We start from the raw sequence: 19,870 nt of genomic DNA, 5'->3' as shown, positions 1-19,870 counted from the left end.
ATCTTTTGTTTCCTATGTTTTGGATGATATTTCTCAATAAAGGTTATGTTTTGGAACTAGTTTTCCAATTAAAATTATTTTTTTTAATATGATCTCGCAAGGTTTTCCAACAATAATGAGCACAGCCCAGGTCCTTCAGTGGAGAGGCATGTGCTGACATGGCCGCTGTGGACTGAACTACCTCACTGCTTCAGATCTTTAATATTTTTAGTCTCTGTATAAGCCTTTGTTTTTCCCAAGTGACTAGTTTTAAGGTGACATAGTAACTCTAAACCCAGTCAGGGTGGGAATTCACTCCTCTCTTTTTCCATATACTAGCTCCATTTCAAGCTGGCAGCAAAGAAGTGGATCTGAGGGATGCAGAGCTTCACTGTGACACTGGGCCTGAGAATCATTGCACCTTAAATCTCATGTCTTGCTATGGGACTTCTAAGGTCCTGACAGGTCATTTTGTAGCTCTTTCCGTATTCTGTGATTAGTCTGTGAAAATAACCTTTTAAAGGCACTTGCTTACTTTATTGCTCCACTGCTAAATAATTGAAATCAGCACTTAGCATTTAATTGTAGTGATTTTTATACCATAAATATTGTATAATGCCTGATAATATAATTGGGCATTTATAATAACCCCCTATTTTTTAAAATAAGGGGAAAATATCTGAAATTCATGCCTTCATGCTTGTGCCCATTAAATGTGGTTATCATTATGGAGTGACGACATATGTTCTTCCTAACAAGGATTCTCTTCTCCTTCATGCTGATGCTATCTCCATGCTAGATTATTCCTGTCCCTAGTAGCACCTCAGGGCAGGAGTGGGAAGTAAATGTGTCCCATATGGTTGATTTAGACAGGAGTTTTGAGTGTGAGGAGATGGGAGAGACAATGGGGTCTTATGGGGTCCTTCCCTCATGGTCCTATAAGTAGGGCAAGCAGAAAGGGAACAGGGCCATGGCTTTTTGTACTATCAAGCTAGTTAGGTGTAACGTGGGAGTACATTGCATTCAGGACAGGGTGAAATTATTTGTTCTCCCATGCAAGAGGAAGGGAGCCAGGGAGGAACTGTGACTGTGAGTCACCCGTTCTTCCTGGAGCGCCTCCTGGGGTGGTGCCGCTACATGCAGCCCTATACAAGACTGAGCCTGAAGGCTCAAACTAGCTGATTGCAAATATTTTACCAGAAAATAAGACTTCTGTAATTACTTTAATATGATTCAGTGTTTTCTCTTTTGTCTGATCTTGTTGATGAGCCTTCATGCCTGATCCTTTCCCCACTATCGTGGGAGCAGGGCAAGCATTCCCATACCATCTGTACCATTCCTGCTTTTTTGCCGCTTGCTTTCAGTGGCTGTGAGTAGGTGCATTTTAAAGTGTTGTTGCTTTTTAATGCAGTGGACCAAGAGTGTGTCCTTGCAGAAAAATGGCTGATCCTGGACCTACGAAGCCTTTGAAACTACTAAGCTGATTCTGATATCGGGGGTAGAACAATTCGCAGAATTGGGGTCCGGGTACTGTTTGCCAGTTCACATTCCTAGTGATTCCTGAAATTGGAGATCCTGTGGAAACCTGGAAATTCACTTCTGAGGCAAGTGTTGTGTATGAACTGAGTCCAAAGCACCCAGTGTTCAACAGATACATGAAGAATGGCTAGGATTTAGGTTCCAGTGGGTCACCAACAGTATTTACTGGAGACTAATAATAACAGTGAACAGACTCATTCCATTCACAGATCTCTAGGGTTTTAAAAATCCAGCAGAACCAGCAAAATACCTAAAGCCAAGTCACTGAAATGCAGCCAAGTTTTGTAAAGATTACGATGGTAGCTTCAATTAAATATAAAATATGCACTTTAAATATACAATTTATTTAAAAGGAGTTATTTTGCCAAATCATAAATGTACCAATAACTAAACCAAGAAATAACAGATTAAGAAATCTAGGTTTATAAGGTTTAGAAAAAACCTTTCAGATATTTTTTATGCTTCTGTTTAACCATGTGATTCATATTTAATGCTAGTTAGACCTAATTCATACATATATATCTTTATAGTAGACTGTACACTTCTCATAAGCAATTGAATGGTCTGTGTTATCACATTTGTTCAACGCGGGTGGGGGCAGAGAGGTGTAGAGTACAACTTGCTTGCATAATCTTTTGCATGTAGTAGAAAAAAATCTGTCTCACATTTATACCTACAAGAAATACATGGGTGCTCATAATTCATATTATCCCATAAAATTTAGAAGAGCATTCAGAGACTGCAAATGAAGGTAATTTATGTATAAAACCTCATCCATGAAGAATTTATTGCCATAGTAGGTATAATATACTTTGGCACAGACTTCTTCCCTGAAAGTAGTACTTGCAGACTTGGAAAAGGAGCATACCAAAGACCTTGCAGGTTAAACTATAGTCTGGTTTTATACAAAGCACATTATTATAGACTTTTGTGTTTGAGAGAGCTAAAGCCAGTTGCTAAGGTAATGTTCCATGGCTGTTGTAGATGTGAGTGAACATCTTCACGGTGTGAGCAGTCTCTTTAAAATTAGTGTTAGTTTAGTGGTGTTACCTTTGTGTAATTATTGATGTAAGTATTTTGGGCCTTAGTGGAAACTGCAGAAGTACATTTATATAAAACATTCTAATGTGTAGTATCTGAAAATGAATATCTGCTTTGCAGAGGTAGTTTGCCAGCAATGTCATGAAATCCAGATCTCATTTCCTCCTGCAAGGACTACACTGGGAACATGGGGCCTCATCTTCCTCTCTGCACTTGGGCAAAACTGCCAGATAAAGGCAATGGGATCCATCCGTTTTGTTGCCGTTTTGAGACAGGCGTTTCTGGGTGACCACAGGGAGAGGTGGCTTCTGTGTCCTCATAGATTCTTGCTGGTAGGCTTGGGCATGTGGTGGCATAAGCGAGGCCATGGTAGCGCCGAGGTTACACTGCAGCAATGTTGTGCATGGTTTTGGGGAGATTTCAGTGCTGCCTCCTCAGTGCTTGGGTGGCTCGTGCAGCTGGAACAAAGTTACATTTCCTTTTGTTTTTCCTACTGGCATCTGATTTTTCTTTTGAGATTACATCTGCACGTATGCTTTTATAAATGTTGCCTCTTTTTGACCCAAACACTTTTACTTCCGTGGAAGTTAATGACATGAATTGAAAATCAAGGGAAAAGACCAACCCATTACCACTCTAATATTTCCGTATAGTATGAAGTAATCTTAAAATAGGAAGGATCTGGTTTACTGTGAAATATGTCACTTAAATTTGTGTAGGGGGAATGGAGAGAAACAGCTGCTAGCATGATGTATTAAAGGGATTTTCGTCCCAGTCAGCAAGAGAAGCTACAGGGCTTATTGCTATAAAAATGGACCAAAGCTCTCAAGCATTCATGTAGGGCAGATAAGACCTTTAAAATTCTTCCCCGAAAAATACACAGTGGTGTAGGGAAGCAATCTGCTAGGCTTGAATGGACAGAGAACATTTTCAGTTCCTCTGGGATTTTAACTCGTAATTCCAGGAAGTCTACATGTTTTAGGAAGTACTATTAAAATATTATGCTATTTCTTCCGGATGTAGATCCTTGGACAGTACCCTTACACTTAGCCTTTTCTCTGTTGGCTTGCCCTGCAGCAGAAATCTTAAAACTACTGAGAGCAAAAGTATCTTCTTTGCCAGGTGTATTAGCTGGAATTAAATCTGTTGCAGAAAGAAGTAACTTCTCTCTTGAAAGTGACGTGATTTTTGGGGTCAGTGAGGATTTATCGCATCAAGAATGTCATTTTGCTACTAAGGAAAACCTCACTGGGCTTGTATCTGAAGTGCTATGCTCAGTTCTCTGCTTTTCCAGGTAGGTTTAGTGGAGTTAGAGATGGTGCAGAAAAAGGCAACTGAAATGATTAGGGGAAATGGAGTAACTGTTATATGAGGAGAGATTGAACAGGTTGGTACTCTTTATGGAGAAAGGCACATATTTATCACTGAGATTTACAAAATCATGAAAGTGATACAAAAGCTGGATGTTAAACTGTTGCACTCCAAATCCTGCAATGCAAGGGCTAGGGGGTACTCAGTGAAGCTAGTAGATCAGGTTTAAAACAAATAAGATAATCCTTCATTTTCTGAAACTTCAGATAGGCAACGGTATCAGCAGGTTCAAAAGAGATTAGACAATTTCATAGACAGCAGGACTACAAATAGACAGTGAAATTATGTGCCCTGTAACATCATTAATAGAGCAATTGTGCATGGAGGAGTATGGGGGGGAAATGCACTGCAAAGGCAGTCGGGTTTCTGTCTTTCCCCTAAACAGCATCTCTAAATAGCATGCCACTGCTGAAAACAGTATGCTAGGCTAGATGGACCATTTCTTTTTTTTTCTCGACAGTCACACTGAGTCTTCGTATGACCCTGCAGGGCTTTTTTTTCTGCAGTACTAGAACCATACAATGTTTTCCTTTGAAATGTTCTTATTGTTAGTACACTGAATTGTCATAAGGATAATGAAGAAAAAAATTGGTATCATGTGTTAATACTGCATTGTTAATACCTGAAATATGAATGTATTTTGAAGTCTGATCCATTGATAGTCAAATGCCTGCCTGTTACTGTGCATGTTACTAACATGGCATTTATTTGGAAAATGTACAAGTTGGAAAATGAATTTTAAGTTCGTATGCTTATTTTTCTTGGCAGTGGTTTTAGTTATCTCTAAAGTGAAAAGTTATCCAGGTGCAGTGAAGCTGTATGGTGCCATGAGTACTCTAGCAGGAAGGTATGCAGGACAAGTATGCAGGAAGCTGGATCAGAGTAGTTTCTTCATGCTCCAATACTGTGTGCTACTGAGATGCCTTTGTGCTAGTTCCAAGTAGGCCAAACTGAGAGTATGAGACAGAAGGGGGACTTTGGGCGGACCACATCCACAGATCAGGGGCCCAGAACTTGGGATGTGGTCCATGTTCCAGGCACGCTGCTTTAGTGACGCCACAGGGCTACAATGACATCCCTGAAGGTTGGAGCATTGTCCCCATATACCCTGTTCAGTGCCTGCACAATTCCTGATCAGTCAAACCCTAAAAATTTAGGCTACTGCTTCTAATATTGTAGCTAGCTCTTTTATTATTTATATATTTTTAAAATTACTTATTTAGATATTGGGGGTTTTATCAACATTTGTAGCATTTAGAGGAGATCTGCAAAGAGGGAAGAAATATCATTAAATCACTTAAATATAGGACAGAGATACGTTCTTTAATTTTTTTTGTAAAAAAAGTCTCTTGTATGCTTTATTTTTTGAAATATTAAGCATATAAACAAAAATATTCTCTATTTTAATTAGAGGATGTGGGCTTTGTTCACACATGTAGATTTCTGAATATTTGTGTAGCTGCTCTGCTCTGGGCACAAGCTTTTAGTTAGATACTTATACAAGCTGTAAACGGTACCAGTGCAGCTCCAGTTGGCTCATTGTGTCTGAGGAAACTGTTAGCACTCTGCTGTTGATGAAAAATCCAGTGTAAACAAATCTCCACTTAGTTGTCTCAGATGTGCTATTGGGAAACATGTTTGGCTTTTAATCAAAAGAAATTGAGTGTTTGGTTCTTAAGAGTATCTCTTTTTTTCTCTTGTTTCAGTTAAATAAATGTTAACACAAATGAAGATCTTAAAACTGTCTGACTAAAGCCTCAGCTAATTGAGCTTTGGTTCTGTGAGAGTTTCAGTGTCATCATCCTTTTTGTTTTCCAGTTTTTGCGGAAGTACTTCAGCTAAGGCAAAAATAAACAAAAAAAACCCCCTTCTAAATCTTCTTCACACAAATACATTTATGCATATTTTTAGTTAGTATCTGCTTCTTGCAAATTTATCTTGATCTGAAAAAGTTTCAGATGTATTGTTTTCCTAACAAAGATTTGACCTTCATCTTTACAGACACAGTTTCACTATTTTTCCTATCAGCATTTAGTTCAAAGGACACTTCTAAGCACGCAGGCGAAAAACAGTTCTATTGTATAAAATAGAGATGTGTGTTTTATATCACGGGAGTTTAGAGAACAATGCAAAGGTCAATTGTGTTGCTTGCTCTCCTGTCACATGATGTGGGTGTGTATATGAATGCATCCCTGGAATTCCACTGTGGGATCTGCATCTTTGAAGCTGATGCTAAAATTACTGCCGAGGCTCTTCCAAAGGCGGATACTGATAGAAGATTCAATGAAATCGAAGGTCGCCAGTCTGGTAGGCGTTGAAAGATACCTGGCTATGATACTATTTCTGATTTAATAATGCGAATGGGAGGCTAGCCCTTTGTAATAATTAGGACTAATTACTGAAGAGGTGTTGACAGATGGGCTAAGAGGAAACAAACTGCCTTTATCCAGTGGCTTAGAGTCAGATTACTAGTCTTGTGTTATCTGCTTCTCAGAAAGTAGAAGCTTCAATCATTCACTAAGTCTTCAAAGGGGAAAGGGATCCTAACAATATACGGGATTTGGGATGAAGCTATGAAACAGGTCTTTGACTCAAAATGGCTAAATTAATCTCCTTTCCGTAAATTATCATACTTTTAAAGTTTGAGTTACAGATGGAGAATCTGATTGTAGTACTGAAAAATATGTGAAATCAATATTGATGGACTGTCCTGTCATTATTGTTGTCACTGCTCCTGCTCATGGACTAGTCTAAACCCAGTTCCTTGCTGTTAATTATATTAATATGAATTCTTCAATTCCCTTTTATGCCATGCTTGCTATCCGCCTGAAATGGAGACAAGGGAAAATATTTAGTACTGTCACGTTCAGTGTTTGTTTTATGCAGATGTCATATCTGCTCAAACCGCAGAAAATACATCTGCCAAACTTAATTATGGTTATCTACCTTTTAGGAGACAAGATCATGCATATTTTAGGAAGAAAACGAATTACAGTATAATTGCATTATTGAGAAATTACTCATTGATAAGGATTTTGTTAAAAAGTATTTCTTCTCTTCTTTTGGATGTGGTATCCATCCAGTACATCTGCACGAAGTAAGTAGATATGATTGTCCGATATGAATGGAGTTAGCAAAGACATTCAGGGGTTAATGCTTTGTCACTAGAATGAGCTCTCAGTGTGACTTACTTTAGGCAAATGATTTAAGAGTCTAGCGACCCTCCTCTTCTCAAATGACTGCTTTTAAGTGCATTTCTTCCCACTCTTCGCCATATATAGGTCTTGTTTTTCTGAAAAGCATGAGAAAAATATGGTTGCATTCAATAGCATTTATAAGAAGAGGCAGCTTTCAATTATTTATTTACTTTTAACAAAAGAGGCCTTTTAATTAGTGTTTAAATATTTATAACAGTTTTATTGTGCTGTAAAATTGGTTATACTTTGATCTAGATTTTCTGGTTTGAGATAATAGGGTTGGTAAAAGTTTTCCTAATGAATTTGGTCAGAACATGACATAATCTGATTATCTGATGAAAGATTGACACTTCAGTTCCTGCCAGCATAAAAGTGCGGTACAATAGGGGGCTGTTCAGCCCACATTCAAAGGCTGGGAGTTCAAGTTCAGGTACTGCAGAATTGTTCAAAGTTTCAAATTTATGTGGTGAAATAGTTCTGCATTTTTCACTACTGTTTTGGTCAGGGGTAGTTTATCATGGATGAGAGGAGCCATGTGTACATGTAACATAGTGTCACAGTGTAAACTATGTAGCTCTGTTTGGTAACTTTGGTCTTCTCTCATTTGCTAAATAGTAGTTAGCTTTACTCCTATAGAGAAACTAACTGTTCGGGACATAGGAAATAGTCAGTACTAGAAACTGGGGATTAAGCATCATCAGTATTCAACCACTGTTAAATGTGGGACCAGCTTTTCATTAATATCCCTCACAAACAACTAAATTGTTAAAATTTAGCAGTTTAACGTATGGCTACTCTTGTATCAGAGCCTTGGAGATGAGCATATTTAACTAATGCATCCTACGTGCTTATGCAAAGTGGATATAGACTTACATGATCAAACTGGCATGAAGGAACGATTGTTGGTTTGTATCTAAAGTGTAAGTTTAGCCTAAACTGTTAAAATAAACATTTTATTTGATATTTAGGTAATATTTGCCCTGTAAATGTCATTCCTGTTTGCACTGGAATTATAATGATCCTTATTAGATTTCTTGGACTTACTTGCTCTCCAATAACTTGGCTTATCCAAATACTTATGCTGTGTTGGATGGGAATCCTAATATACAAATGACACATACTATTAGTAATTAAGCTTGAATTTTGGGGGATATTTCATAGCATAAAAATATAATCTGTAACTTGGACTCATATATTTAAAAGTGACACACATAACAGTAAGTCTTCCCTTTTTTAAATACTGAAGGGGTTCTTGGAGAAAATAAAATATAGGTACCAAATGGTGTGGTCTTTACTGAAATGCAGTTGCTTCTGACCTTGAGAGTTCACCTGAATGAGGATTTGAAGTTTTAGCCTAATGAATTGATGCAGATTAAAGTACTGTCTACATTACTTTGTTTCTTAAAATACTGCATGGCATGTGAATCTCACTGGCCACAGGCAGAGACTGGCTGTGCCTGGAGTCAGTGAGTGGAGACCTAACTCCGGTTCTAGTGACTGTGCCACCTTGGGAGGTCACTTATGTCCCTGCATCCATTTCTCTATCTACAAAGAATGACCCATAATAATGCTGGTCTCAGAGACATGCAGTAGTTTACACAGAAGCAGAAACCTTCCAAAGAGAAAATGCTTCATGAAGTACTGGTACAATGAATGAATCCTGCAAAAACGCTTCCTCATTTGAGCAGCCTCAGCAATATAATCTAGCAATTTGGGTGGGTGTAGATCAGATCCAAATTCAGAATGTAAAACAAGAGCTGGATACAAATAGGAATCACTTCTGGTTATTTTTCTTTCTGTGTTTATGTCAGTTTATCCTGTTTGCTATTTGCAGTTTCAAAGTATATTTTTTTTAATTGTTATGAAACAAATGTTTAGAATATTAAAAAGGGGGTTAGGAAACAGGTACAAATTCTGATGATATAAATATCATCTCCCACTATAGCAATGCTGGCAAAGTACTTAGCTGGTTCAATTAAGTGCAGAATATTTTCTCCTCTTTTAAGAAATATGTATTTTGTGAATGTATTTTGTACTTGTCTTCTTAAGTCTATGAAATGTAAACTGTGTGAACAAAGTGAAAGGAAGTATTTTGGAAAGCACTGTCTGAGCTCAGCTTGCAGTGCGTTTTAATTTAATTGGCTGCCTCTGCAAGGCATCTCACTCTTGGTAAGGCGTATACAATAGGGGTTATTTCATAATAATAATGCAGAAGCAAGCATATAGACAGGAACACCAGCAGAAGTTTTAAAAGTATGTGAAAAGTATATTGCTTCATTGTGTCTTCATTAAGAGTCACTACTGGGTGTCTCCTCCCATGAAATGTGCAAGAACTGAATTTTAGGAACCTTCATATTCAAAGGAGCTTGAGGACTTCTGACTGTAAACAGCAGTCATTTTTACTTCAAGTATGGCCAAAACAGAATAAAATACAAACCTACAAATTCTGTGTGTAATAAAATACCTGTATATATTTCTTTTATTGGAGTTTAATCGAAATATAGTATTTGTAGAGTAAGAAAAGAATTCATATACTTTTGTTTTAATTAAATCCAAGGTAGCCATGCAAAATTAAAATGCAGTGTCTTCTGAAACTGAGACATGGAAATGAGTGTAATTTTAAGATTAAGTATGAAAATGGGTTTTGGTCCCTTTCTCCCGTATTGCTGACTGTATCAGGCCGGACCCCAAGCAGAGCTCAGTATCGGTGGCAACAGCTCCACTTCTAGGAGCTCTGGACATGGCCCTGTACATCAGGAATCAATTGATTAGTAATTGTATGATGTATTTTAGAAGCATAGGTTAATTTCCTATAAGTTATATTTTATTATGTAATATCACGTTACATATACATTTCCTTAATACTACAAACTTTTAAGTCATATTTGAAGAAGAAAGTATAGAAGACAAAATGTCATCCGATTTGTACGGTGTTTCATGTTCCTATGCCCTGTGGGAGGAAAAGGAAAGTAATAGAACAGACAAATAAATAAATGTGGTGTTGAAACTGGCATGACAGTTTCTGTTCTTGCGCAACGGAACTGCAATCAATTTATTGTCTTCATTGGTCAAATGCCAGAATAACAGTATAATATTATACAAGAGTAGATTAATTAAAGTGTAATTAGAATGGAATAAATTAAATAATCATAAAAGTTTGTCATGGGAAAAATATGTGTTTAGAATTAATTAGTTTTCAAATCAAGTGATATTTTAATTGCTCAGAGTTACAGAATCCTTAATTGCAGACATATAATTCTGGGCCAAATAACTTCAGTTGCTGTAACAACTTGATATATTTCTTCTCTGTCAATTCTTTTTAATAGTTTGTTACTAAACAAGATTATTGCAGGAATGTCTGCTAAAATGTCTGCAAGACGTTTAATTAAGCCCATGCTATCTGAGGACATTATTAGCTCTTGGAACCAAAAGATTTGTGGCTGATGCTGCACTGTGCAGCACCCCTAATTAAGGAGGATGGGCAGACAGAGGCCCATGGCTGACAGATTGCTATGCACGGCTGAACTAGAGCCTACTCAAAACAATCTTTTGATGGTCCTTGGCTTATCAATTTTCTGCTAGACTACAATGATTTATAAGTGTACAAACTTAAATTCATTTTAGGTCTGATGGTACGGTATAGAGAGACTGTTTTGTAAATACCTCTTTTCATTTATGTTGTACATTTTCATATTCTTCAAGTTTGCAGAGTGATGAAGCATTTGTTGGCTGTTGGGGGTTTTTGCATTAATTTTATGGAGAGTGTGTTGCAGAGCTGAACTACTGTGGGCTTTTATGCCTCCTTTCTTTATCCAAACAAGGTTGTCTGTAGTTATATCATCGCACTTTACCAAGCAATTAATGGTTTCAGCCAGAACAGATGTGTGTCTTTTCCCTCATCTGCAAAATGAACCTGTTTATGAAACACTAGTATTTCATCGGTTTCAGCTGTATTCATGTTGTATTTTAGACTCCCTTATTAAAAGCTAGTGCAATGATGTGAGACAGGGGCTCTCATGTTTTTAGACCCCATATTTTTGGTATAAAAGTATCCATGATATTTGGCTGTCTCCAAAATGTTTACTTCAGTAAGATTTCGAGTGCCCAAAATGTTTAACGGTGTTAAAAAAGGTCAACCAGCTGATAGCTGAAGGCGAATATGTCAGAAAGAAAGACTGAAAAAAAATTCAGTCCGACACAGTGGGAGTATTAGAATGATTAATGTTTATGTTAATTTATGGCTTTTACATATTGATTAATAGCTTTTTGTTTCAGTGACCAAAATGTGTAAGTGGCAATGAGATCCATATGCTAACTCAGTGTCTTTCAAATAATTACAATCATTCTTAGTTTTGTTCCCATGCTGAATCTATGTTTTCATACAGAAAATAATTATTGTACAGTGACTTTTTTAAAAATTGCAGATGGAAGTATTTGAAAGTGAACCTCAAGACATACCTGGGTTCCAGTGTTCCTGAAGGTTACCCACTGACATTTATATGCATTTTTCTTGCAAACATCATTACTTAAAATCGTAATATATTGTGGTTTAGCCTGATACAGTTAGGGGATGCATAGGTGTTAAGGTGCTAACACTGTGAGGAGCCATTACCTGAGTGGAAATCATTAAAGATGTGTTGCATTGCATGATGGTTATTAGTCATTTTCTTCTCTGCTCCCATAAGATTTCTTGGCATATCACCAATTGCTGATAAGCAGTTTTGTTTGCTATCTGTCTATTGACTGTTACAATTAAAATGTGGAAACTTCCATCATTCATTGTCTGAATGTCAGGAGAGAAGGTAATTTTGGTGAGCTCCTGAGAGAGGATGAAATCCTGACTTCCCTTGAAGTCAATGGGAAATGGAGGTTCTTGGCACTTCGAGAAATGAAGCTTTTGAAGTGTTTTTCTGTGCAGGCAGGAATTGTTGGTCATCAGAAATTATTTGGGGACTATTTAGAATGAAAGCTCTGACAGCATTTAGTGTTTCCAACCTGTGAAAGGAAGGACTCTTGTCAATTGTAATGTTGGCTGTGTGGCAACAGGTTTATGATATCAGTTAATAAAGGACTGTATAGCTAGGTCATATAAAAATCATTGCATTCCCTTTGACATTGACGTGTCTCTAATGAGCAAGTTTTGCAAGCAAGAGAATTCTATCTAGAAATCTATCTACAGTACCTAGATGCTGTGTTTTCCAGTGCAAGCACAAGCACACTAATGAATGCTCCCAGTCCACTGTTGTGATTATTTTTTTTTTTAAGATTTTGAAAGCACATATAAAATACAAATACAATCACTGCTTAGTCTCTACTTTGGTAGTCATAGGTAGGTAGTAATGTGAAAAATAACCAATTTAAGAGAAAGTGTCTGGCTGTTCTTACTCCTGAAAATTAGGAGTGTTTTATTAGTACATCTTACTGGTTAAATCAGAAGTCTCTACTAATTCTAGTTTCTGCTTGAAATAAATTTCTTGGTTTATAGATTTCTACTGATTCCTAATTTCCACGTGAAATACTTTTTAAATTAGCTTTAAAGAAATCCTAGAAGTATAATACAGTTTATACCTGAATTTAGCACCAAAGATAGCAAAGGGAGCTTTAAACTGAAAGCTGTGGTGTTAGTTGACTGATGAGTGAATGTTCCTATATTCTGGGGCTCTGACCTTTGCAACTATTTGTGTAGCACTCCCACATCTCTTGATCTGTGCAGGCAGTTGCTATACGAGCTTCTACTAATTCTCCATTTACTAGTGCGTGTTTCTGTTTGCACACAACAGACATAGCATGTGTTTTGAGGGACTGGGATACGAATGCAAAAAGCAGGCTGCCTGACTTACGGATTTTAGGTTAAAATTTTGGATTTTAACCTAAGTGGCAGTTTCGTTCTTCCCTAAGTGTTTTGTATGTGTTAGCTGGTTACAGGGCACAAAATGGTATTTTATTGTACAGTCAGTTACTTTTCACCTTACGTGCAAAGAGATTTCTTCAGACTGTCTCGCAGCATGCCTTTCTATAGCAGTCTTCCCTGTTTCAGTGTGTTCTGTCATTTTTTTGATTTGTGCATATAAAAGGAAAAGCTGGGCTTAAAAAATCATCACAATGTGTCTGAAGAACTATTTGTTTACCAAACCATATACCTGCTTTCAGACCTTTTGTAGTCAATGACCTATATTTTGCAGTCAGTTGACATGAACTTTAACTCATTCAACTTGTGCAGATTTGTCTGGCATCACTTTTAATTAGGGCTGCGAGAATCCATTTTCATACATAAACTCTTGTTCTGCGCTTGCTAGAAGGAGCCATATAACCAGGCAGCCTGTTTTGTCAACCAGGGATGTCCAAGGTGTTTCCAAGTCCCGCTGTGTTGTGGCATAATTCAGAGGCAGGTTAGAGGCTGGAAGCACGAGGATATTGTGTTTGGAAAGCTCATGCTGCAAGGGCTGCCTGTGGAATTTTAACATTGGAGATTGCAAATGTAATGGAGTAAACAAAATTGTTTGCATTGCACTATTAATTTGAGGGAGCCTTATTTCCACTGACTTCCTCGGTGGTTATAGCTCGGGACCCACTTTGAAAACACACTAGAGCTATGCTGCACAACGTGACAGAGTCACAAAACCTGTGAGTGAGTGCAGGTAGGCACAGAAGCATGGGCTAAAAAGGGGCTTTTGTATGAATGAAAAAGAAACAGACTGGAAACGGGTAAGCACAATTTAGTCACATCTTTCTCAACTCGTTCTTTGCTGTGATTTTTCCTTTGGGAGGATGGCACCTGGTAGACTAGGAATTTTCAAAAAATAACAGGGATTTCATATATCTGTTTGTGAGCACACCTGGATGTGTTGAATATTTTGCAGTAGTAATTATGTCTGCACACCTGCTGGTTTCAGTCCCAAATCAGTTTGCCAGACATGCCTAGAGAGATTTATTTCTCCTATACCTGAAAAAGTTTTTACCACTGAGTTTTTACTACTCTAAATAAGCCTAAAGAAAAAAAGAGGAGGATTTTTTTTCTTGTCTTTGCTTCAGCCATTGGTATCTCAAACTGAACTGTGGAGTTTGTTGGGGGAGGAGGGTGCATGGATGATATTTTAATAGCAATTTGTTTTTGCTTCAATGTGTGATAGAAATACAAGTGACAGGAGTGGGAACAGGAGAGTTGCTGAATTCTGCTGGAATTTTTCCTGTGGGAATTTGTTAATGTTTTTAATTCTCTGAGAGATTTTTCTAAGGTAATCCTTTTGACATTTACATATTTTAAATGACTCTCATTAAATAAAAGCTTAACTTTTTTATATCAAATGCTGAAGTGATGATACTGGCATATCACTGCATAGAAATTCAAACGGTTTGAAGATTATTCTAATTGCAACCTAAGCAAAGCAAGTTTTGTGAAGGATATTAACAGTGAATTGTTCTTTAAAATAACATAATTTTGAAGGAAATTCAATTATTCTGGCATTTTTTTAGGCAAACCCCTTTTTAGTACCTATAGCATGGTGTGCATAGCCGTTTGCTAATTGAAACACTAATTTGAACAGCTGGGGTTTCCACTCCTCACTCACATGGAGCCCGACGGTTTGCAGTGCACCTTATGGAAAATACTTTCAGTTGTCTCTGTCATATCTGAGTGTAGCTCAGCCCCTGAAGGAGGATGCTGTTACCAGTGCAGGGAAGGCTGGAGGAAATAAAGTGGAGCATCTTTTAAAAAATAAGAGCGTGATGGTGAGGTGTTGCATCTCTTACTGGTGATAACCTCTTGCAAACAAATGCCATAAGCAAAATGATTCATATATTTTAACATCCTTTCACAGGGGAAAGGAGTCATAGCATGAGGATAACTCAGGAACAAACATAATCTAGCCCTGAGATGCTTTTAAATGAACTTTCTTCTGTAGGTTGTCCTTGGCTTGTTCAAGCCCTTGAGCCAGATTTTGCTCTCAGACCAGCCTAAATGCTAAGCAAATTTAATTAAATTTGCTGCAGATATCCCCAGTTAACAAGAACAGATTGGTCCCCCTGAGGCTAGATGGAGTTAACAAGAAAATAAATGTTGTGCTAATTAGATAACTCATTTTCAGACACCTGGGGTGAAACTTTAAATAAAGTCCTAGAGATTTGGGATTGAAAATTTATTTGAAAATGAGTCTTAGGCTTCTAAATCACATAGGCACTTCAGAAAAATTTACCCAGGGGCTTTAACCATTGCACAGTCATGATATTTAGCACGTTTGTGGCTGGCTGCTTAGCAAAGCACGGTATAACCATTATCTATTAGAATTAGTGTAACACAATGTATTTCATTATCCCTGTAAGTAAAGCAGAGATACTGAGCTACCTGGTGAGTTGAAAGTAGGCTGAATGTCATCTTTTTGAGGATGCTTATGTGTCAGCAGGAAGAGATGGATGCTTTCTTGGAGGTTTTAAGGCACCACACTTCTATTTGTGATCTCGTGGGACTTTCTGTTGATTCAGGTACCTAAGAACTTTTAATTAAACCTTGATCTTAAGTGACTTGTCCAAGCTCATGGATGAAGAAGACAGCATAGATGCAATTTTATAGTTCAGCACTTGCTGGAATTAAAATAAGATGCTTAATACTGTCACACTGCCATTCATCTGCTGAGTCATGATAGGAAGTAATAAGGAGTCATCTCATAAACCAAATAAAAAATTACATGGGTTTAATATTAAGCCAAATTTCCAGATTCATGTAGCTGGTGAGCAAAAAAGCAAGCAAAGAACCAGGCTCCAAGAAGCAAAAAGTCCCTTCATTTGCTTACAGCTCAAAAGTATGCTTTCAGTTGTTGGGTTTTTTTCCTGTAGCCAGTCTGAGTATTTTTCTGAAATATTGTCCTTGTAAAGACATGCATTAGTGTAGCGTCTGTTTCATGCCAGGTAAAACCCTTCCCACAGCCACGCACACACTTGCTGTCTGTCAGCAAAAACTTCTGTGTCAGTAATTAGAAAAATGCTATTAAAAACCTGCCTTGTAATCCCAAATAGCCTCTGGGTTGACTCAGTTCTGTTTTGTCTTCCTTGCTCAGCGCACTAACCTGGGATTGTTCCACTGTGACGACGGACCCTGCTTCTCTGCCAAGCTACTGTTTATTTTATTTATGTGGTTCTACAAAGCATCATTTTGAGGACAACAGCATATAGTTGTAGTGTCCCAAAGAGGTGACCTTTGGTGACAAAATCCTTAGTCTAGCTGGTTTGTAACACAGGTGAAGCATGTTACAGATGGGCACCTGGGAGCTGGATCTCACCATGGGGGCAAACCTGTACATCTTGTAATCATCTGAAAATTTACTCCAGCCTGTCATGAGTCTAGATCATCAGACATCATCATATAAAACAGATGAGTCAGGGCACTAAAACAGGAGGTTATCCACTGAGCTCATTATTTTCATACCTAATTACACACTGCTATTGAGGGAGAACTGCGCATTGTGCTGAAGAATCCTGTTTCATCACTAGTCCTAAGAGGTAATTGCGTTTAATTAGAACCTATAGATACCATGGTGATTGCTGATCTATAAACACTCACGGTAGTCCTGCAAATGAAGTGCAATTGCAAGTACATCCATTAAGTACAATTCAAAAGCTGATACTGAGGTGAGATGACTTAAAATTAAAAGTTGAGCGGTTTTAATTTACCATGTAACTTGTAGCTCTAGTGCTCTGTCCTCATTCTCTGCAGTTCCTCTGCTGTGAACCAGCAGGCAGAGAAACACCTGCTCATCTTTCCTTACTGAATTCAGAGAACTTTTTGTTTAACCTGGTGTAATATATGCATGAGTGGGAAAGCATGATGAGAGCTGATGTATGTAGTGGCAAAAGCTGTCCTTTATGAGGTCAGGTCCAAGAGGAAGAGGCAGAAATACAAGCATGGCTCATAATGTCACAGATGAAGCAGTAAAAACTTCTCCTGGTGGCAATATTTTTGTAATGCATGTTATAATGCATTTTCCAATGAATCACAAATTGTACTTACAGTCAAAGAAGCTGCTGGTTACCTTGTCCCAGCACAGCTCGAGTGGGTCACTTGCAGCAAGTCAAAACATGGAAAAGTCATCCTTGTCCTTCTCTGGTGCTTGTGCACAGCTGCCTGCAAAGGTGCTAACGTGAATGGAAATCTTGGCGAAGGTGCAGATGAGTGGGAGTGTGCCTGAGCAGATCACACAAACCGTCCCCACGAGTTCGTAGTAAATTGTCCTGCACATTTCCCGCGTTGGACAGGGCAACAGGCTTCCCCCTGTACTCATCCTGTTCTTTGCTGATTTGGACCACATTTGAACCGATGACATAGAGCTGAAAGTGTCCATCTTTATTGATCCTTTGGGGAATAAAACCTCCTTGGAATAAAACATTTAACGCCGTAATCACTAAGTTAGTGTGAAATACTGCGTTTCAAGGTTTCAAGTAACCTTGCTTGGAACCAAAAATTTGAACACTTGCAAGTAATGTAGCATTGTTGTGTAAAAATGATCATAACTCTGACCTTATCTGATTCTTTTCAGTTGATGGGTTTGCTGCAGTGCTTTTCTGTAAATGGTTGTGAGTGGAAAGTACAGTAGTATTTTTATGGGGTGGAAGGGGAAAGACTTGCCAAGGGGCTAAGTGGAATGATAAATTGCTCGCCCACTGAAATTATGGGTGTCCAGTTTCTTGCATTTTGTAGGTCTTCCTTTTTGCAGCAGGGAGCACAGCTGAAAATTTTTGTATTTACAAATGCGCAAGAAGTGTGTCCGCGTGGCCAGCTCAGCATTCACTGTGCTTGAAAAGGAAGGCATCAAAAAGCAGATCTGACAGCTGCTTGACCAGTCAACGTTAAGAGGAAATACTTTACACTGAACTGCATGGCAAATAGAAATAACATTCAATAATGATAATTCAAAGAATAAAGTGACAAGGAAAAGCAAATGTCCTGATCAAATATATTCAAAGTTGTCATTTCACTTTAGGCTGCCCTGCCCTCTAATCTGTGTCGCTCTCTCGCTCCCCCGGCGTGTTGCTTGGATGGCTTTGCCCCCCCCGGACCCACAGTTTGTTCTCAGAGGTACCAGTGCTGCAGTCTACACTCTGCACTTCTCCTGTGGAGGCCAAGAACCTGATGTCCCCATTCTTTTCTCTGGGTAAGTAAACCAGGATTTCTGGCTGAGGTGAGCATCATGTGGACATTTTTTACAGCAAAGTGTATTATTTGCATTAATTGTATCCGGAGAAAACGACAAAATACGTGGTTGGTGAGTGGTGGGTGTGTTGTCTTTGTACATACAGCTTCAGTTTTGGGGAGAAGGAAAAAAAAAACCCAAACCAGACTGTGTGCAGTGGTCACACTAAAAGCATGTGTTCTTACTGCCAGGTCTCAGAATGGGTTTATCCATGTTTGGAACCTGAAAACACACAGAGTGGACACGACACTGGATGGCCACGGAAGAAAATCGGTCTACTGTGTGGAGACAATGGGTGGTAAAAACAGGCTTCTCAGGTTAGTAAAGCAGGCAAACCCAGTGAGATCATTCTTGTCTCTGTGGTGTACATGACTGAAAAAGAAAAAAAGGGGGGACACACACAGGGGGAAGGAGTCCTTTATTTCTGGAGTCACTGAAAGTCTCTCCAGCACATATGGAAGTTGTACAGAAGTACAAAAAAATACCAGAAAAACTGCAGAACAAAAAGTGGGGGAAAAAATAATTAATTTCTTTAGGGTATATATATGTGTGATGACATCACAACAACTTGGGGTCCATAGTGTCCTTATTACTGCAGTGAGATCAGGTGAGGTCTTTGGGTAAAGGAAATACACTTGGATTTGAAGTCGACAGATGCTTCACTACTGGTTCTTAGGGAGGATCAAAATTTCTATAGAGATTATCAATAGAGGGGAGGGGGAGAAAAGGTAAGGAAGGTGGAGAAGAATCAGAGATGGAGAATGGAAGACTGAAAATGAGCAAGAATGCTGAGTTGCATGCCTTTGCTTTGTTGCAAAATATCTTCTGTTCTCGTTTAGCAAGGGAAGGTTGGGAAGATTTGTATACTTTGGATTAGACAGGTGATCTAGAGTAGATGCCAAAGTGTCTGTATGACTAGGAGGTGTTCTGACATGTTTATCTAGAGAAGACATCTCTTATAATACACAGTGGAACTCATTAGCATTTCTATTTATTATCTGCCTAAGTACCATTATCAACACTCTCCCCCATAAAACGATAATGAACGAGCATTGTTTGTATAATTATAGAGTTTTTCCACACCTCTATTTTTTGCTGGCTAACAGTTCACATAGCAGTGCAATTTTAGGACAGCAGTTACCTGTATGTTTTGGTCCTCTGTTATAAAGCTAAGTCACAGATATTTCTTGCAGTACCACATTGTTTGTATGCCCAGTGCTGTAAATGTTTTGACAGTTTGTTACTCAGCTGAACAGCAGATGGGAGTTTCTGTATTGATGTTGAAGTCCCAACAGTCTAGATTTGCATCTACCCCTGGTTTGGTTTCATACTTCATGGGGTGATACTGCTAATTTAAATAAGAAACAGATAAGGGATTTTTGATGACTCCTTGTCCCGGGTGATAACATGAGGATACATATCCTGTGCTGCTGTAGTTTGTGGCTTGGAAGCTTCTCCACAGTGGTACTTTGTTCCACAGCCAGTGGGGCCATGTAAATGTGCAGCAATTCATGCTGTGCCCTTTGTCTGGCCTCCTTGGTCCTACTGGGACCAACCGCTCCT

At 38.4% G+C, this 19,870-nt stretch overlaps 2 protein-coding genes across 6 annotated transcripts in view; both read left to right on the top strand.

The window, feature by feature from the left end:
- Positions 1-19,870, top strand: part of GNB1L (G protein subunit beta 1 like) — a 43,393-nt gene that overhangs the window by 8,467 nt on the left and 15,056 nt on the right. For 2 of the 5 annotated variants that reach the window (XM_056353768.1, XM_056353757.1), the window contains exons 2-3: positions 18,098-18,268; positions 18,499-18,624. In XM_056353768.1, coding sequence (XP_056209743.1) covers positions 18,153-18,268; positions 18,499-18,624 — 242 coding nt within the window. In that variant the 5' untranslated portion in view covers positions 18,098-18,152. Of the gene's footprint in view, positions 1-6,099; positions 6,240-10,930; positions 16,620-18,097; positions 18,269-18,498; positions 18,625-19,870 lie in introns of those variants that run through there. The other 3 variants (XM_056353795.1, XM_056353786.1, XM_056353778.1) reach the window with 3 other exon arrangements.
- Positions 1-19,870, top strand: part of TXNRD2 (thioredoxin reductase 2) — a 94,419-nt gene that overhangs the window by 65,873 nt on the left and 8,676 nt on the right. The window contains exons 24-25 of the mRNA XM_056353721.1: positions 18,180-18,268; positions 18,499-18,624. The gene's annotated coding sequence lies outside the window, so the exon portion shown is untranslated. The remainder of the gene's footprint in view (positions 1-18,179; positions 18,269-18,498; positions 18,625-19,870) is intronic.

This window comes from Falco biarmicus, chromosome 1 (genome assembly GCF_023638135.1).
Source record: "Falco biarmicus isolate bFalBia1 chromosome 1, bFalBia1.pri, whole genome shotgun sequence".
Taxonomy (NCBI): Eukaryota; Metazoa; Chordata; class Aves; order Falconiformes; family Falconidae; genus Falco; species Falco biarmicus.
Note: the sequence above shows the minus strand (reverse complement) of the source record. Positions and strands in the feature narration are given on the sequence as shown.